Source organism: Pavona decussata, unplaced genomic scaffold (assembly GCF_977016875.1).
Source record: "Pavona decussata unplaced genomic scaffold, jaPavDecu1.1 SCAFFOLD_218, whole genome shotgun sequence".
Taxonomy (NCBI): domain Eukaryota; kingdom Metazoa; phylum Cnidaria; class Anthozoa; order Scleractinia; family Agariciidae; genus Pavona; species Pavona decussata.
In genome coordinates, this window is record NW_028145623.1 from 542342 (window position 1) to 562429 (window position 20088).

Here is a 20088-nt window from a genome sequence, read left to right on the forward strand (position 1 = left end):
TGGTATATTTGAAGGCATCTTCTGGTAGATTCTTTACAAGATTTGCCAATGATTGATTCATAAACTGAAGACTGTCGATAAATACTAAATTATAACCCAACATGAATGCCATGTATTGTTCCATGTTATTTGGGATTACATTAATTTTGTGTTGTCTGGTTTCACCTTTTCTATCCACATAAGTATTGGTCTCAATAATTTTACCAATTTCTTGCATTATAAAATGACTATCATATCCTTTCAAATTATGAAATATTACAGGGATTTTGTTAGTTATTGTAAAATCCCTGTTACATTGATTATGGGCTGAGCCACGGAATTTTCCAGTAATATGGCAATGGTCTCTGACACGTCTATCTGTTTTCTGGTATTTTTTACCACAAATATGACAAGATGTTGCTTTTTGGAATTTGTCTTCATCTTCTGGAGACATAACTAATGGTTTATTGAATTTGTATTTGATTGTATTGCGGCAATATTTGACTTCATCAAGCATTGCTTGCATGAATTTGTAAACAGCTTTTTCTCCACGATAATATTTTATTGGTTTGGAATATTTGTCATCATAGCAGCATACAACTTTGTAACCATAACCGCAATCAGTGTGTTTTTGATAAGCTTCAGTAAAAGATTGTTGGTTAGATTGATTACAACCATGAATTGGTTCAGTGATTGCTTCAAAATCAGCATAAATCACGAATGGCGCTTGCATTTGTTTATTAAAATTTTTGAATTCTATTTTGGAACCAACTTCGGGCATTTTGATTGATTGTACACCATTGATTTCAATACATACTTCCTGATGCTTGGTTAAAACTCGTTCTGATGAAAAACATTGCAAACAATGCATACAGAAATGTTTCTTATGTTGGGTTTTATTTTTACTAAACATGAATCGGTTAAAATCTTTGATAAGACAGTAATGTTTGTTTTCATCTTCTGAGATTAGCAATAGATTCATCACATTCTCAAACTTTTCTTTTGAAACATAAATTGGATAAGTTTGTTTGTTTTCATAACCAAAAACATTGATGTTGATACTGTTTTGGATTTCAATTTTGTTGTATTGTTTGACTGAAACAGGGAATTCAATTCCTTGGTAATTCAATTGTGGCATAAATGCTTTGTCAGTTTTTTTGATTCTTTGTGGATTGTCATTTCGTGGATTTAAATGACGGACGTGACACCAACGAAAGCATTTATTGTCTTTATTCTTGAGATTAATCAATCCACTTTTGTTATGTTGTAGTTCAGTTGGAAGTTTAATGTAAGAACTTCCAGTAAGAGGCTGATATTTGATAATATTAATGTAATGTCCATTGATTGATTTAATTATCCAAGCTGAACCTTCACTAATCCATTTGTGAATATCATTCACAATTTGTTCAACATTAACATCCAAAGATTCTTGAAAATCATTGGCATTAGTTATTGTTTTTGGTTTACTATTAAAATATCCAATTCTGGAGACAGTTTGGTTTCCTTTTTGTTGTTCAAAATAAATTGTCAAAGTTTCAATAAATTTAATTCCTTTCATTTGAGTTAATAATTGTTTCATAAAATGAGCAATAGCTAATCTGGTTGAACTCATTTGTATCAAAGGATCTGTTTCATTTTTAATTCCAACTTCATAAGATTTGTTATATCCCTTGAATGCTCTTGCAACTTCTGTGATTTGAGTTCTCTGTCTAGGAATCGGAGCCATTTTCTTCATTCTTGGCTTCGGGACTGGTGTATCAGCAAATTGTTTTGGAGGAGGAATAATGTTGTTTCTTGGTTGAACAATTGGTCGATCTCTGAATTGCATTGGCGGTTTGATGATTGTATTCTCGTAATCTTTTACCATTTGTTTGACAGATTTTCGTGGAAAGGGTATTGGTTTCACTTTCTTGGTTCTTGGCATTGGAATCGGTTTTTGTTTTTCCAATAATAATGCTATTAATTGATCTTTCGTTAATTTGGATAGATTAGATTCGTTCATGTTATAATAATACAACATATTATTTTTATTGGATGCGTTTGACAGATTTGCTAATGAATGTCGACTGTCAACAACATTCATGTTGGAAATCGGTGTATCTTCCAACGGGATACGTGCTTTGTTTCTTTTTTGTGGCAACATAGGCCATAAATACCATTTTTTATCATGATATTTGTGGTCTATTTTAATTACAAACATAAAATCTAACTAATTAATTACAAGATTTTTTATGCAAATATTTACTTCCATTTTTTAATTGTTTGTTGCAGTTTGGGCATGTAAATGTTTGTTTTTGCCATCTTTTAGCTCGTTCTTTTTGATTCATTCTTTTTTCTTCAGCAGTGTGTTTTCTTGGTCTGATGTTTGATGATTTCAAATAATTGTCTGGTAATTCTTCTTGTTCAATGTATTCAAAAATGTATGCTTGATGATTCATTTTGGAAATTGCCGTTTTACACAAATTTAATCCCTCGGCAACCATTTTAACCAATCCAGGATTAATTCCAAGATGTTCTTTTATTGAATACATACTATTAAAATAACTCACTTCTTTAGTTTCACAATTTGTTGCCTTAACACATTTCCGGTTTTTGTGATTATTTGCTGCAAATGCATAATCTCTTTTCTTTGCTGATTTCAAACAATTATCTTGTTGTGTCATCATTTGTAAATTTTTTATTCGATTATCATCTTTGATATCATTAACATGATCAATAACCATTCCATTTGGTATTATGCCATGAAAACATTCCCAGATAAATCTATGAGCTATCACCGATTTTGTTTTTTTGTTATCTGTTTTAATAGTAAAATGATGATAACCTGTATGATTATTGCGCCCAATTAATTGATACATGGTTTTACAATTGAATACCTTTCCAGATTTTCGGGTGCAATAATTAGTATAAATTGGATGGATATAATATATTTTTCCATTAAAAATAATCGTATTTTCTGCTGGAATTGACTCAGATGAATTTTCACCAGCAGAAGAATCCAATACATTTTCTCTAATTTTTATTTTCTCTCTCATTTCTTCTATAATGTATTATACAAAATATCTCTTTAAGCTTAAAGGTAAAATCAAATTCATGTCCAAATTACCCTCCAAAAAGACATCAACCATTGTTGAATTCAAAATATAGCCAAACAACCCTTGTATTCATTGATGATTAATCCCTGTACAATGGAAAATCTTTGTCATCCAAATCGTTACACATTCTGTAAAACATCTTATTGATTATTTTATTTTCTGTGCGTGTAAACTCACAATCATTGTCTTCCATTGGTGGAAATTCCATTAATCTATTGACTGTTTGCAATTCATTTTCTGTATAAGATGTGTTAAAATACTCTTTTCGTGCTTTGTGCATGTGAATCATATTTTCAGAGGCTGTAACCAATTGCAAATTTACAATTGAATTGTTCTGGCGATTGGAATCAATGTGATTTATTTGCAATCCAGGAGGAATATTTGTCTGGTTTACGGCCTCATAGACGAATCGATGAGCGGGGCATGTATTGTTACGTCCCGGAGAAATTATATAATAGCCATTCTCAGACAAATATCCTTTTCTAGGTTCTAATCTTTTTCGATTGATTATATAACCATCAACTGAGGCTCCAAAATTTTCAAATGTTGGATGTATAAAATATGTTTTATCATTGTGATCAAATTGGTTGTTACTCATTTTTCAAATATAAATTAGATTACATAAAATTGAATAACCGGTTTAAACCAGTTTTGAAAAAAGCAAGGAAAATTTAGGTTTTAGGTCAAAAGCTAAATTTAGGTTTTTAGGTTTTAGGTCAAAAGCTAAATTTAGCGTCTCCGTTGCAGGAGTTTTAGGTTTTTAGGTTTTTGACGTCTCCGTTGCAGGAGTTCATTGTTGAATTCAAAGGCTGTGTTAGTTAATTTATGCAAGAATTGGGGTGAGATAATGTGTGGTTTATGGCGTCTCCGTTGCAGGAGTCATTGTTGAATCAGATATGAATTCAGTGAAATTTTCAAAAGTGTGCCAAAAGCGGTAAATATCTAACTACTGTTGCCAGAAAACGATTTTGCATTAACGTACAGTATAGTGGTGTTACTAGCACTTTCTTGGCACCAATATTCAGAGCATGATGTGACAATCCACATGATCGTAAATCATTATAGACTTTACTTCCTATTTACAATCACGGCTATCAGAAGTAGTGGTTCAGCTTGGGTATTTATTACCGTCCGAGAAAATTACAACTAAGAGTATGCAACTACAATTACGCGACGATTTCGTACCTCCTTGTACACCGCCTGATCTGCTTCGAGCCCCCCCCCCCCCCCCCAAAAAAAAAAAGTCTAACAAGACGTTTTGTTTTCTTAGACTGGAAATTATACACCAAAACAAGACGCATATGTGCGTGAACTTGGGCTTCTTTCCTGGCATATCCAGCTGTAAACGCCAGAACGTTGACATAATAAAATCTCAGTTGTCATTTGTCGATTGTTTTTCAGCTCAAACATAGTGCAAGCAAGTATATTGAAAGCAATGTATATTCCTGGTCTAAATTTTACCGTCTGTCCATTTTTTACGCCCGGTCTGTAGTCTGCGTTTTACACTGACCGATTAAGTAATAAATTTTAGAATCTATTAAAGGTAAAATGCGAGCTTTCAACCCATGTGTGCATCTATCTGGCCATCAGGATTTAGCAAAGTGGGCAGGGATATCTTGTGTTGGCTTCATTCCCCCCTCGCAAAAGTTTTTGTTTTTTGAAATAAGGGAATTCTGATTGAAATTGGTGTTTCGTGGAAATTTCTGTATGTCAGTATCAGTACGCTTTTACCCATTAATCGATGAAATTTGTCCTCGCGTTATTTGATCCGTCTCCAGTGCATGCGTTTGTTTACGCAAGATTACGCAGTTGTCACGTTTTGGCAATTAAAATAGAGAGAAAAACAGACAGAATGCTTTCCTAAAGGAAAAATAAATTTAGAAAAGTCTTTGTTTACGCCTAAGAAAGAAACGCTTATAATGCGAGACGAGAGATTGAAGGAACTATCAGTCCATTTCGAAGCGAATTTATCAACTCGTGCGTGGCACGTTTTTCAAATTTTCGCTAAAACAGTTCAGAATGCAAAGAATCGGTCAATTAGAATAGTATTTCAGTACAAATTCACGATCAAACCTGTAATTTTTCAGCCGTTAAATTTCCAGAAGTACTAAAAAATTTTGTAGAAAGTCCGTGGCCTGAATAAGGATTTGAGATGTCCGCGCTCCGCTAACTCGTCGCCTGGATAAAACAACAATTTGTACTCGAAGCACAGTTTCTTCGCCGTTATTTCTTGGATTTCCGCTATCAAAACTGTTGAGTATTCCTCAGTAGTTCTTCTTTCGATGTACCATTTCGAAAAGTTGTGTTTTCCTTCGGAAAACGCGAAAATCGTCGACTAAAAAATGGCCGACCCATGCAAACCCATACAGCGACAAGATACCTGCGCATGCGTTTTAAGGCCCAGACGGCGATTTGTGACTGAATGAGGAAAACAAAACAACAAAAAAAAAAAAAAAAAAAAAAAAAACGAAGGGCAATTTTCAACTTGGTCTCCCTTTGGGAAGCCCAAGTAATTAGGACATCGTTAGAGTTAATCATGATAAAAGTTCAATACATATGAACCATTATACCATGCCCGAGAAATAGCGACCATTAAATAGTCCCCTGGTTGTTCTTGCCAAGCGAAATCAGCAAGATCTAGCAATATTCAGCTGAATATTTCTTGATTGAAAGTAACCTTTTACAACATCGTCGAAGATTGCATTAAGGTATAGCAGCAGTGTTAGTTTGCACTTTCTTGGCTTTTAACACCAATTTAGAGGATGATGCGACAATATTCATGTTCGTAATGATTATAGGTTTTACTCTCCAAAGGCTTAAAATAATCTGCCAATTAAGAACAACCAATTCATCACCCTACTTAAGTAGGGCGGAAGTTCGTATAGAGTGGTTTATGAGAAAGAACTGTTTCCATTTAGTTTGTGAAGACAATCCCGACTATGCAGATGGTTGTCCTGGGTTTGCCGCCACTTCAGACTACTGTAAAGATCAAGAAGACTTTATGAGGAAGAACTGCCCAAAGTCCTGCGGATTCTGCTCAGAAGGTCAGTTGTGAAATTGGTTTTCATCTTCGTCTTCTTTTCTTGCCATTTTCTAAGTCTCTAAATTGGAGTATTCTGTTTTATCCCATGCGATAGAGAATGCACCCAATCAGAAAGCTAGAAACCCGTTGCGGTATGCAACGGGTATTATTTCACGAAAAAATCCCAGCGTTCTTTGCGGCCTACAAATTTTTCCCGCCAAAACTCGGTTGAAGAACCTGCGACAAGTCAAAATTTTCATTCAGAAAAAATTACTGTCAACAACAAAAACACGGAAGAAGAATACCCCAGTTTTAACCTTAACTTTTAATACCCAGAACCAGACGTCGGACAGGAAAGTTAATTCAATGAGTGGCATGGGATAAATTAGTTATGCAGTGCTTTCTCGTCATACTGTGAATATCCCACTCGTGACTAACTTGTGATTTTTCTTCGGTAAACACGCTCGCTTCGTGCGTATTTTAAGAAAGATCAAGTCACTCGTGGGATATTTCATGGTTTACCACTCGAAAGCACTGCATAACGAGCTCGTTGTTCTTTGCATCGGTACTACAATATATTTCTACAAATGAAAAGCGGGGCAATTTGTGAAAATAAATAGATACAATACATATGCCCTCGTTACATTTCAAATGTAAGTTTAATAATACTATTTTTTAACCTTTATTTCGCAAATATCAACCTCAATGACTTTAAAATGCGCGCTTGGAGACAAATAATTGTTGGCATGCCAAAGTGCAAGTGTAAAAAGCAAGTTTAGCAATTGTTGTCCGAATGATATTATTTATTTGAAAACCATTTTAATGCATATTTTATTACGCTGACTTGTTTCAGGGACAGTGAAGCCTCCTGCTCCAACTGGTGAGTATAGGGATTGAATTTTTTGCTTTATGTTGCAAAGGGCGGTGAATGTGAAAACATAGTTAATGGCAACACGTTTTTTTCCTGTTATTCTGTGTCTAACAATTCAAGGCGTTTTGTTTTCTAGCTTTAACCCTTTCCCACCCAAGAGGGCCATATGGCACAAGACGCAATTATGAGCTCAGTATTTGGTCAATTTGTGTGAAATTTGCACAACCAAAAGATCATTGAAAGATCTATAAATTGAAGGCATAAAATCATGCCCCTCCTATATGAGACATGATTTACCACCCCTCAAACTGTTGGATTTTTTTCCTTTGTACGTTAAGGGTCCAGTTGATATCTTACAACAAGCAATGCACTGAGAGCTGTACATTAAGCTATAGTTTAGAGGGATACCCAGTATGTACAACGAATAGGAAAATTTTCAATGTTTTTCTTCTTTCGTTTTGGACTTTTCTCACTCTGATATGTGACCTCCTCCATCTCTGTTGGTGTGATTTATAGCATACCCCAGAAAATACTTTTTAAATGGTATATCACATGTGGTCTCACAGTTCATAGTTAGCGATTTAGAAAAATTCGCCATTTCCCTGGGACGGGAAATTTGATGTCATTTCAAAACCCCAAAATGTTTGTCTGTTAACGGAAACATAAAATAATTGTCTAGTTCTGTTATAAATTATAATCCTAGTGCAATAAAACTGTCGCAAGAGACAGAGTAGGTGGGAATGGATTGAAACTTGAACATTAACGTTTTTCAAGTTCTCGCATTATTGTTTTCAAAATTCACCAGAACAAATCACGAGTTGTTCTTTTCAAGAATTGAGTTGATCTCTTTCCTCTTGTTGTTCTAAAATTGTTTTGTAGCTACGTGAAGGTCTCATTTTACCATTTCTAGCCAAACAGGGTCAAAAACCCCATGAGACTTCCCTTTAAACTACAAATTGTATACACAAAAATGATAACTCCGTTAAATGATGATTAAAGCCAGCGACACACTTGGCAATTTTACAAGCCGATCGCCGCGATCGGCGAAAATCACCAGGTGTGCCCGATGCAGCGATTGTGATTTTCGCCGATCGTCGCGATCGGCGTATAAAATCGCCGATATCTGGTATGTCAGATATCGGCGATTATATTCGCCAGCATTCGCCAAGTGTGTCCATACCCGCGATTTTCTACGGTCATTGCTGCGAATCGCAAGTAAAGCCAACCCATCAGGTCGAGCGATTTATCACATGACTTTTCAAAACTGCCACATCGCCGCGATCTCGCCAGGTGTGTCGCTGGCTTAAGTAAGGCAAATGAAGTGGTAGAAAGGAGCCGAAAAATTTCTGATGACGTGTTAAAGACAATCGTTCACAATATCTTTGCCAAGGTTGCATTAAGGCCGGTGACACGCCTGGCCTTTTTATACGCCGATCGCGGAAAATTTGATCGCTAGCGAAAATCACAAGCGATTTTTGCCATCGATTGATGTGGACACACTTGGCGATTTTTTTCGCCGATCGCAGCGATGTGCCAGTTTTGAAAATCCATGTCATAAAATTCCCCAACCTGATTGGTTGACTCGCAGTAATGACCGTAGAAAATCGCGGGAAAGGGCGCACTTGGCGAATACAGGCGAATTTAATCGCCGATATCTGACATGCCAGATATCGGCGATTTAAATAAGCCGATCGCGGCGATTGCTCCACTGGGCACACCTGGTGATTTTCGCCGATCGCAGCGATCGGGGTATAAAATCGCTAAGTGTGTCCCGGCTTAACGTAGCAATGTTACTAGCACTTTCTTGGCTTTTAACACGGCTAAAGGCCTGTTTGAACGGATTTTGGGAAAATTGTTGGAAAAAAGTTAAATGGAGTGTTCAAACGGCTTCAAACTATTTCAACATTTTGGAGAACAAAGGAAATGTTGTATGGATGTTGAATGAAAGTTTAAACCGATTTAAATTTGATTCAACACGCTTTCCACAGGATTTCAACATTTTTTACGCTTTCAACAATGTTGGACGACCTGTTAAAATGCCGGCCCCAACATTTGGTTCAACAAGTTTTTGAACGCATGTTGAACCGAATGTTGAAACCGTTTAAACGGGCCTTAACACCCAACGGATGCCGATGTGCGTAGACCGTTATATACCGTATTTTCTTTAGGACTAATAGACTCTGCCAATTGAAATAATCAAATTTCGGAACTGATAAGTTCTAAAAACACACTCTCTCCTAAAGAAATTAGTGTGATGAAAATAATAAAGAATTATAGTAGTATATAACTTCTCTGGAATTTGCTCCTGTCATGTCGTTGTAGATGCAAAGTAGGAAGGTGAAACTGCTTCACACAAGGGACTGTTCTTTTCTTGGGTGGGGTGGGCTGGGGAAATTCCTGGGGTTCGAGAGCGGAAAAAATAAATTGGCCCTAAATGTCGTCGTGAATTGTAATTAAAAAAAACTGTTCTTATTCGATGTGGTTACACCCAGCTTTCCTTTTTCTTTTTTGGAAGTTGGGAAGGAGGTGGGTTCAACAAAATGGATGATTTTCGGGAAGAAACGACTTAGAATTACAACTTGATGGATAAGATTTTACTATTCCCAGGCGTGGTACTTTTTTGCCGCATGAGTTATAGATATCGTCTGACGAGCATTCGAAACATTCTTATTCTGAAGTTGGTGCCTCTCTTAGTTCGTGTTCAAGGACTCAATTTATCATACGATTACGGGAAAGTTAAGATAAACTACTTAACTGCTATTTTGTACCAACTTAGCTTGTGAAGATGATACCGACTATGCAGACGGATGTGCTGCGCATGCCGCTATTCCAAACTATTGTACATACCATGAGGATTTTATGAGGAAGCACTGTCCAAAGACTTGCGGATTCTGCTCAGAAGGTGAGTTCAGTGAGATAGATTTAACTTTTCGATTTGGGTTCTTGCTGTTTTTTACGTTACTTAATAAGAGCATTCTGCTAAAACCAGTGCACTTGTTATTCGTCTCATTAGTATTAGGTCTTACCATCCATTTAAACAAATAAAAAGTGTCCCAGTTTGTCTAAGAAAGATTAAAAACACAACAGTTAATTAAAGCTGGTACCTGAAATCACTCAAATTATTGCTTTTCTCACATTTTCATTTTCATCTTTCAGTGACCTCACAACCTCCGGTTACGACTCAACCTTTGGCTTCAATTGGTAAGATTATTTAGCTTTAAAGTAGTGTATTCTTTTCGTAGCTCAGGGAACTTTTTTGGATAGCTGTGAATTGCTTTCGAGGCCTTTTGTCAAAACATATTTGGTCGTTTAAAAATGTCTTAATAAATTTCAAACTTATTCCATATTGTCGGGATATGGTCATGCTTGATCACTTGACGTTACTGCTTTTAATTGGATTCTAATAGGTGAATGTAAAGATGATCCGTCGTATGATTGCAAGGATATTGCTGGAGTTGAAGGCCTTTGCAAGCAACAGGAAGAATTTACACGGGAGAACTGTGCATTGTCATGTGGGTGGTGTGGTAAGTACAAAAATATATATCCACTTAACAGTCTCACCTTACCTAAGGAGGCTCGAAAGTTTTTCTAGCCTTCTGGACCTTCTGGGCGCGCGTAACCCACCCACGCCATAGCTAAGATGTATGTGTCAGCTGAATGGATCAAATTTTCTATCAAAAGTCGCGCGCGCAGAACACCGGAAGTGGAAATGCAGCTTAAAATCGCGCAAATCGGAAATAAAAGTTGCGGGAAACATTTGTTTTTATCTCGAGATTTTGCCCGGTGACCTAAAAATATTTGCATGCATACCACATTCAGTATGCCGCTTCAAATAGAAATGTTTGGGAGAATTTTATCTAGTAGAAAGTTTTTGTTGGTGAAAATAGCACAAGATCTACAAGACAACGTTTTTTCATATTTTCAAGCAAATTTAAGAATTAAGAGTGCGTTCCAACAAAGCAATAAAAACGTTAGGTCACCGACTTGGTTTTTGAGGTACTTTGCAAAAGCTGAAAGTTAGAAGTCCTTTTTGAAAAAATGACCTGTTGCTATGGTAACCACAATGGCGTCAGAACTCACTTTAAATTATTGCCCAACAACTGAGTTCCAAAGTTGTTAATAGTTTGTCCACATGATCACACATGCAATTCTTTGTAATCTTCATCATTTCACAAACACTACAACAATGTAAAACTCTTACGAGCCTCCTTAACAGTGCATCAGGTACACATGGGCAATATTTTATCGGGTTTTCTTTGTTGCGATTTACCCCAACAGTGTAAATGAAATGTAAAAAACAAAAACAAAAAAAAAACACACACAAAAAAGCAAGCTTTCTGAAAAACGTTTTGCCTGTCCTGACGTAGAGCTATGATTCATAACAAGGTTGAACAAAGAAATTTAAGTTGCTGATCGAAGAAATAAGCACGAAGAAGTTCATAATTAATTGTTATAGTTGCATCCAACTGTTTTGGAAGTTACTCCTGCCTTGTCTTTTGAAATGAAAAATAGGAAGGTAAAATTGCCTCACACAAGGGACTGTTCTTTTTTGAGGTGGGGTGGGCTGGAGGAATTCCAGGGTTTGAGACGTACAAAAAAATGGCTTTTAATTGGTGCTGCTGGTGGTGTGGTAGGTGGGGAGGGGGGGGGGGGTGGGGAACAAAGTTGTTCGACTGGCCCTACCTCACTTTCATTGATCATACGAGAATATGCCATTGATTTTACTGTTGTCTTCACAGTTACAACATCACCAGCGAAGATCCCGGCTCCAGAAAGTATGTAGCGGCTATTTCTTTTCCTTCTGGGCTTCTATTATAATATTCTACTGAAATAAAAACTTAAATAAAAAATAAAATAAAAAGTGCTATTACAAAATTAGCATGAAAATTAGTATAAAAGGGTAGGCCATATCGTTATGATAAACAAATCGTATGATTTATCTTTCCCATTATTTCCTACTGTAGTTTGCCCTTTAAGTTTACTATCAATGTTCTGTAAAGTTATTTCGAGATCTCTTTCTATGATTTGGAAACCGTAGCATAATCAAACATGATGTAGCTCTAAACTATGTAAAGTAATGTTTAAACCAAGTAATGGGGAATAAACTAAATTAAAAATGCAACAGGGGCAGATAGAAAGTATAGACCAGACAATTTACAAAAGGGTGCAGCGACCATACAGCCTTCACTGAGTGTATATAACGGAATGCAAAGTACATGCAAAACCGAATTTTGTTTGTGGTAACAGTTTGCGAACAAGATCTACCTAAGTGGGCTCGCAAATGTTCCGAATGGGCCAGTGCAGGAGAGTGCGACGACCCGAAGAAGCAAATCTTTATGGAACATTATTGCAGAAAATCTTGCAAGCTTCCTTGCAAACCAGGTATTTTTAAAATATGTGAAAAGTTATGTCCCACACGCATTTTGGTAACTAGGTGCGAATAGACTGGACTTACTATTTTCCAAAAGGTTTATCATTTGCGAGGAACTTTGCTATTCTTCGCTCTTTAGTCGATTTGCTGTTGTTATTGCTGCTATTGCCAAGAACCTATATATAGCATAGGTTACCGCTTTTTTTCATGCATATTGTTAACGAAATTAAAAAAGAAACGTGGCTATTTGTCTTATTAACATAAAATTAACTTGCGATCCGTAAAAACATTAACTGACCATCTAACAAGTGCTCAACTAATATCTAAGAAGGTAAAAGTAATGGCTGGAATAAATTATCACGGTGCTAATTATTAAAGCTAACTTTACGTCAAATAATCTTACACGAAAGAGAGTAGCCATTTATTAGGATAACTCACCAATTAGCTATTAATCAAAATAAGCTGCTAGAAATATATAAATCTTAAAGCTCACTGTTTTAGATCTGTAATTATAACAAGCTACTTAAGTCTTCAGAGTCCAGTGTCCGGCCTTGTCCTCATTAAGCATATTATTGGTTGCTAAGGTTTTTTAAATAAATATATTTATTTATTATTTTCTTTATTTTAGTCCCTAATACTAGAGTATAAGCAAGTATTTTAAACAAACACGCGTGATTTCCTTAATTTGATTGCCAAGGCCAATATACTTTCTATTAGTCCTTCCTTTTCAACTTGTTAGAAAAAGTGGGAACGGGCAATTAACTCCATTACTTTTTGGTGCTATTATTCTCCTACCTTAATTGTCACACCGTTTGTAAGTAAAGATTGTCAGTATTTTTTGACCTGATTCTTTCCTGGGAAAAAAGGTTAATTCTAAAAGAGGTATCAGCATAAACACTCACCCCTGTCTACAGTATTTTATTCGTCGAAGTCGAATTTTGGTGGATGTCAATCGAAGAAATCTCTAAAGATAACTTTTAAATTTAGACGAGATTCCAGGAACGCAGAACTTAAGTATTAAGAAGTCAGTTTATCCACTTATGAAATGAGCAAACCGACGCAAACCCAGTAAGTGAGAATTTAAAGAGAAGCTTATATTTGGGTCAACCGTAACAGAGGTAAATGGTACTACAACAAACGGATTTTTAACCTACGGTGGCGAGTTACATGCATTATTTAACTTGGATAAATTGATTGCAATTCGTTGGCATTAAATAAAACTCATTGAAATGAAACTGCTATGAAACTGCTATGAAACTATTAAAGGTAACTGCCTTGCCCATGGTGCTGGATAATTACCCAATTCTAAAACAAACAAAACACAGCAATATTCCGCTCGCCATTGCTACAGAATGAAATAGACAACTTTGATTTCATCATAATTATATTCTTGAAATATTTTCAAGAGTATATAATTACCAAACTGGCCTCGGTGACGTACTTAGCACAAAGACAACAGTTATATAATTTTTATCTTTCTCTTATTTTTAGAGCCATCACCAAATCCTGGAACAAAACCTCCAGCACCCCCAGGTAAAATGTCTGTCATCATTTCAGTTTTAATTGTGGTATATTATTGCTCTTTGGAGGTTTTTGCGTCCTAATGGTGACATATAAAAAAAATGTGTTTTAATACTTGTGTGTATTTTCATAATAGGGTACATATTGGGAAGGGAAGATGGGGTTGGGAAGAGAATGGGAGGATCAACATTTTATCAACGTGTTTTGAACATTTGTTTATCTGTCAATTTTACTTGTGTTAAAAGTGGACTTTAATTTTTGGGTAACGGAGTCTGATTTACGAAAGAAATAAGAGAGGAATAAAATTGTATACGTACCACCGTCTTGAGAATCCGCCTCTACAAGAGAGCACATCTTGTCGTCAGCAGAATGTTTTTGTGTCCAACTACTAATTATTAACCTCATATTTCAATTTTTAACCGTCTTAAAATCTAAGATATTTCTCACTTCCCAAAATTCTGCAACCTTCCTTTTAATTTTCCCTTTGATAAATAATCTAAAATTCATCCAAAAAATGGTAAAGATTTACGTGCTCCGTGTCATAACCTTGTAGGCTACTTAGCTGAAGAGGCGTTGGGCGAGAGTGAAACTTGGCGAAAGGGGAATTGGAGGTTTGAAATCACACCTGCAGGAAAACTATGGGTTTTTTAATACTCCGTGCGTGCACCATTGCATGGGAATCCGGGTTGGCTGAGACCTTGGAACACGTCAATCAAATGTTACTCAATATTTTCAATCTCGCGCAATTTTCTCCTGAGGTTGATCTTGGCCGTGCCCGGTATGTCTTAATGGTACAACATTTCTGAAACAGTACACTCTATTTTCTTTGAACCCGATCTAGAACGGGGGGAAGGGGAAGGTGGATCTCACGCCACACTCTGAACGTTTATGCTCGGTTTCTTAATATTTGCACAAACTTCCTCAGTCTCAGGAATTTATCTCGGAACAGCAAACAATAACACAAAAACAAAACCTGAAAAAGCTGGATGCATGTCGATTGCAAACTTAAGGAAGTTTTGCATTAACGATTTTTTTCGTCTGTTAGCATTCTGTCGTGACCGTGACGTAAACTGTGTCAAATGGAAGTCACTTGGTTTGTGTACGTCGCCGACAGACAAGGCACGTATCTACTGTGGAGTCACTTGCGACATTTGTAAGTATAGTTAGAAGTTTTCTATCCTCTTTGTACTGACCATCGTATTTAACATCTTCTAAGCTATTTAGTCACATTACTCCTTGTTTTGTTTTTATTTTTTAGGCAAAGCACCTATTCCAGAGGGTATGTATCAATGACAGCTTGATACTTCAGCAATGACATTCTCTTCTTAAGTATGACTTTGTCTTTCTCACAAAGCCAAGCTCATTCCATGATTTTCTCGTTCTTCTTTTCCATTCATTCATCGGTGTCTTCTCTGTCTTTTTCTTCTCTTCTTTTTCTCCTCGTTCACCGCCTTCTTCTTTTTGAAAGTGAAGTTCCCCGAGGGGAAAAAAGATTTAGGGGGACGTAATTTGTTTGAAAACTGCCTAGAGAACCTGAAATGATAGGTAAGAAAAGTGGATTTTATGGAGGTTTTCAAACGATAATTACTTCGTATTATTTATCGCCTTACTTTCTTTTAGAATGCTATGACAAAGGAGAAAATTGTCAAGTATTGAAGAACGAGGGAAAGTGTACGTCAACTAATCCCACCATAGAGTACGAGGTTAAGACAAACTGCTTGGTCACTTGTGGGTTTTGCCGTGAGTATATACTGTGATTGTGTTATTGGTATCAAGTATATTACTTAGACATGAGCACGTTTTCTGGATGCATGATAATTTCAAATTATCGAACAAACTCAGTTTCTCCTAGCATTGGGACATTAGTATGACACTTAAAAAAGACTTGAACAGGCTGAAAATAAAGAGTTTGAAGATATATCGTTCAGCAAACCTTAACACAAAGCAGTAAGAATACCGAGAAGAAGGACGTAGAAGGCGTGGGCCGGTGCCAAACGAGGGGACTTGGGCGGGGCGGGGTTGATTCACTAGTTTTTAAGGCCTTGGTAAGGTTGGTTAGGAAATATTGGCAGGGATGAACCATCTTGTTTAAGTAATGACATTTTGAAAACAACTTTTTTATTATTTATCAGTTTAGTTATTAAGTAATTTATTGACAACAAAAGAAGCTTGTGGATGAAGAGAATCTATCTATATGTAACAATATCTGCTTTGCAAAAACATTCTAAATCTCTTTGGATCTGTTCTGAATGATATATAAATGACTTATTGAGTGACTGCGTGAAATGTCGAACCATCAGAGGTGGATGGCTCAGTACGTTTGTGTTTAAAGAGACGTTTAAACAGTCATAACTTCCCTAAATACCTTTACCCATACCGCCCCCCCCCCCCCCTCACATTCTTAATGAGACCCTTTCATTCCCTACCCATGTTCTGAATATGCTTGTCTCTGAATATGGCTCTGGCATGGATGCTCACAGCGTAAAATGAACTCCTAGTTTCGTAAAATAGATGGAGACATGGCACAAAAGCCCAGAACCCCCTATGCTGGAAGAAACAAAGAAGACTAAAAACACAGATTGTTGGGGCTGGCGCAGCAATACACTGGTTCAGACATTAACTACAGGAATAATTAAACACAGTTTAAATACTTAAACTACCAATTAAAATTAACAATACTTAGAAGGTAACGGGGTGTGTCTAACTGGGTTTTCTTTTATTCTCTGATTTAGGTCCGGATTTTCCTTGATGGTGTGGAACAGTACAGGAGACACAGATGTAGCTTTTAAAATTAGTTGGCCTGATAACTTAAATTAGTAGTAATCATGGCTTTTTGGAGTGCCTTTGAGTTTAGAAATGTACAGAATAGTTTGGTTTGGTTGGATGTGTCTTCTTTGTTTTTTTTTTTTGGTCATCATATCTGCATACAATTTGTCAGCTACTACAAAACTTGGAGTAAAATATTTTAGTTTATGTAGCCATGTAGGTGGAGCGGTATTATTCTTGAATGTTGTAGTTGTTCATAGAGGAGGAAAAATCATAGTTGAAACAGTAAGTGAAAAAAAGTTAAGTAATAGTTTAATAACAGCTATTCTTTGTGATAATAACAAGGTATAATAAGTGAACCCAACTTGAGGTATTTGAAAACAAACAAGATGAAACTAATATTGTGTATGAATGAATGGGGCTCTACCTTGTGAATAATAAAGCAAATTAAAAATAGCGAACACGGCTTACTTCTGTGAAACTGTTGCCGCAATGAGTCAGTTCCCTCCAATATGGCAGCCAGCTAGCTGTTCAGCACAATCGCAGATTCTGAGAAAAAAGCCGTGTTCAGATCATCCTACGGAACCCAGAGACAACACACATTCCCTTCAGATTTTGATAAATCGTACATAGAAAACTGTCCACGCGCATTGTATACAAAGTAGAGGAAAAATAGCATTTACTTGCCAACAAATGACGAGACTGAACAGGTCTATTCACGAGGTGTGCAGTATTCCATGAGCATGACGTACGGCAACACATTCTAAAGTTATTAATTAATTCAAGATCGCCCAAACTTGTACACCCCAGCCCACTGAGCCGGAAATAAATATCCGGACATCTTTCCCGTTGGTTACACAGGACACCTTAGAAAGTCACAGGAACCAACAAATTATGTTGCGTTCTCCTAACGTCCTACGCACTGAAATCAGGCGGTGTGCGTCACGAAATTTGACCAATCAGAATGCGTTATTTGATCACTAGTCTTCGCTCCCAAGAACATCGGTCTGGAGAGGTCAGTCTGTCGAAAATCTCGTCATTAACGAAGTCTGTGACATTTTTCCCCGGTTGAAATTCGTTTGAAAGTTAGAGAAACAAATTGACTTAATGCTGGTTAGGTTAATTTTTAAGCTGAAGCATTAGATCGTATTTGTAGCCAGTTCAAAGGTGACGACCTCGCGCCTGCCGCCATGTTGTTTTGGTCGTTGATTTACTGCATTTCTTGAGGCTAAACCTATTTACTTTTGCTGGGTTTGGCCCATACAATTGCACGTTAAGCCAGCTTATCCTTTCTACTTTAGAATTTTCGGGGTCTACCCGTTTTGGTTTTTCCGTTAAAAGCCGTTGAACTAATAAAGAATCTAAGAAGAGATCGTGTAAACTGAAGTAGCTCAACTCCCGGGAAACCGACCGGAAAAGCCAACGGGCAAATGCTATTTCTCTCCAAGAAATCCAAGAAGAAAATGTAGATCTCTTTCACCCTGAGATAAAAAAGCAAACTAACTTAGCGAAAGCAATGAAAAATAGACTGCGAGCAGTCGTACTTTTTCCTTAGATCGCTTGGGCGAAGTGACAGTAAAATTATGCAAATTACAGAAATTAACTCGCGGCCCGCGACCTCACCGCACGCCAGATCCATCGAGCGCTACAAAACTCAAGAAGAAAGAGACCGCTCGACCATTCGCGGTCTAAATATTTATATAAAAAAGCGTCTATAAGCAGACGTGACGGCACATAACTTGACTAGTATAAGAGTAAACATAAAAAATTCTCGCCCTAGATTGCCTCCGAACCGGGAATAACTCTACGAAATCGCCAAGTATATCCAACAAGAAGCATCTACGGCTGCCACTAGACCTTTAAAATTTGCCAAATTGCTGACTTTAGTGATAGTGTTTGGTAAAGGAAGCAAAGTTTGAATGCCCAGTTTCAGTGCGACTGTAAGTCGACCTAAGTCTTACAGCCTTTGTGGGTGGTGACGCACACCGCCTCCATTGAAACTGAAATCAGTTTGCTCAGAGGAGTTAAGTTCGACGGAGCGATATTGCGCTCATTTATGACATACATGATGTGATATAAAATAATACCGGTTTTTTTATAATAAGAGATTTAATGTCCACACGCGGCTTTGAAATAGATTTGTGAAATTTACTCAGTAACTGTTTCCTGTATCAAGTATTTTCAAAATAAAGTGGTGCAAAGCAAATATTTTGCTTTATTTATCTCGATTTAGGTGCATAGTGTCACTGGTGCAAACGATTTTGTTCCTTCTGAGTCAGTTCCCGCGGGCTTATTCCGATGTGAAAGAGATAGAACGGGAACTATGGACTTGAATCAGTGTAAAACTCATACCGTGTTTTTTTATTACTATTTAATCAGCATTTTTCGTTCGGCCATAAATAGCTCCTGTTAGTGGTCTTATTTGTAGGTGGGAACTTATGCAACAAAGTTCACGACGAAATTTGTCTCCGAGTCTGATTTTTTTCAAACTGATCACTTGATGGGAGATGTTTTGATATTCAAATAAATATAACTTAATATGATTTGGCTCGAGGAAAATCACAGCAGGGTGAGAAACAAACAAAAAGAAAAAAAAAAGGAAAATATTAAATCAACAACAAAGGCGAAACAAGTAATGTGTTCTCCCAACATCCTCAGCTTCTAATTATTAAGCACGATGAATGAATGCATAATTCTTGTAGGAGATAAAAGATACGAACATTCTTACATAGTTTTAGCTTATATTATGATAAACATAACTTCACACTCCTCTAACAACAGACCTAACATTTACGAATTTCTCAAAATTAAACACTACTTCGCAATTATAAGTAATTTTTATAGTTAATTTTAAACTTTGGTTGACTCTGTTTCTAATTAAAATTCGGCTACGAGACATCTCGTCTTTCATCTTTCTATAACTTTTTTCGTCATTCTATAAACCGTAGCCACATTGTCTGTTTGAAAGATCTTTAGATAAATGTCTTTAGAAAAGATTGGTTCACGACAGAAAATATATGTCAAAATGGTTCCATTGTTCTATTAGAGATATTTTCAACATGTGCACACGTTCGTAAGAAGGAATAAATACAATTGCATAAAAAAGATAAATTGAAAAGAGAGCAGCGTGGGTGCGGAACTATTTAGAAGCCATACCCAGTCAATAGAAAGAACGAATACTCCAACAAAAAGGTAAACGCTGGTTTAATTTAACAAACCACCAAATTGATCGAATTATTTAATTTTCGGTATTCTTTCATTCAAAGTTAAAATACAGAATATTGTTTATTGTACGGGCCATATTAAACGAAGCTGGATTTGACAAAAAAAATCGTAATACATCAGGTTATGTTGTATATTATCACAGTAAATTTTAGTAAGCACTCTTTTTAGAGTATCTGTTTTGGTATATAGCCTATGAGAAAAACCCGAGAATTGTATGTCGTAAGTGAGTACGCCCAGC

At 36.5% G+C, this 20088-nt stretch overlaps 2 protein-coding genes and 1 long non-coding RNA gene across 14 annotated transcripts in view; 1 reads left to right on the forward strand and 2 right to left on the reverse strand.

Moving 5' to 3' along the window:
- LOC146459589 (MAM and LDL-receptor class A domain-containing protein 1-like) overlaps positions 1-20088 on the reverse strand; it is a 194246-nt gene that overhangs the window by 56375 nt on the left and 117783 nt on the right. The window lies entirely within an intron of this gene.
- Positions 1-20088, forward strand: part of LOC146459590 (zinc metalloproteinase nas-15-like) — a 64395-nt gene that overhangs the window by 18525 nt on the left and 25782 nt on the right. For 3 of the 8 annotated variants that reach the window (XM_085089333.1, XM_085089335.1, XM_085089340.1), the window contains 8 exons: positions 5993-6118; positions 6950-6976; positions 9744-9869; positions 10124-10168; positions 10375-10491; positions 11707-11742; positions 12215-12349; positions 13830-13871. In XM_085089333.1, the coding sequence (XP_084945459.1) occupies positions 5993-6118; positions 6950-6976; positions 9744-9869; positions 10124-10168; positions 10375-10491; positions 11707-11742; positions 12215-12349; positions 13830-13871 (654 nt within the window). Of the gene's footprint in view, positions 1-5992; positions 6119-6949; positions 6977-9743; positions 9870-10123; positions 10169-10374; positions 10492-11706; positions 11743-12214; positions 12350-13829; positions 13872-14904; positions 15013-15117; positions 15139-15479; positions 15600-16591; positions 17087-20088 lie in introns of those variants that run through there. The other 5 variants (XM_085089334.1, XM_085089336.1, XM_085089337.1 and 2 more) reach the window with 3 other exon arrangements.
- On the reverse strand, positions 15277-15570 carry LOC146459591 (uncharacterized). Its single transcript, XR_014857887.1, has 2 exons — positions 15448-15570; positions 15277-15383 (listed from the first exon to the last, which is right to left on the reverse strand). It is a non-coding gene; the product is annotated as an uncharacterized LOC146459591 (long non-coding RNA).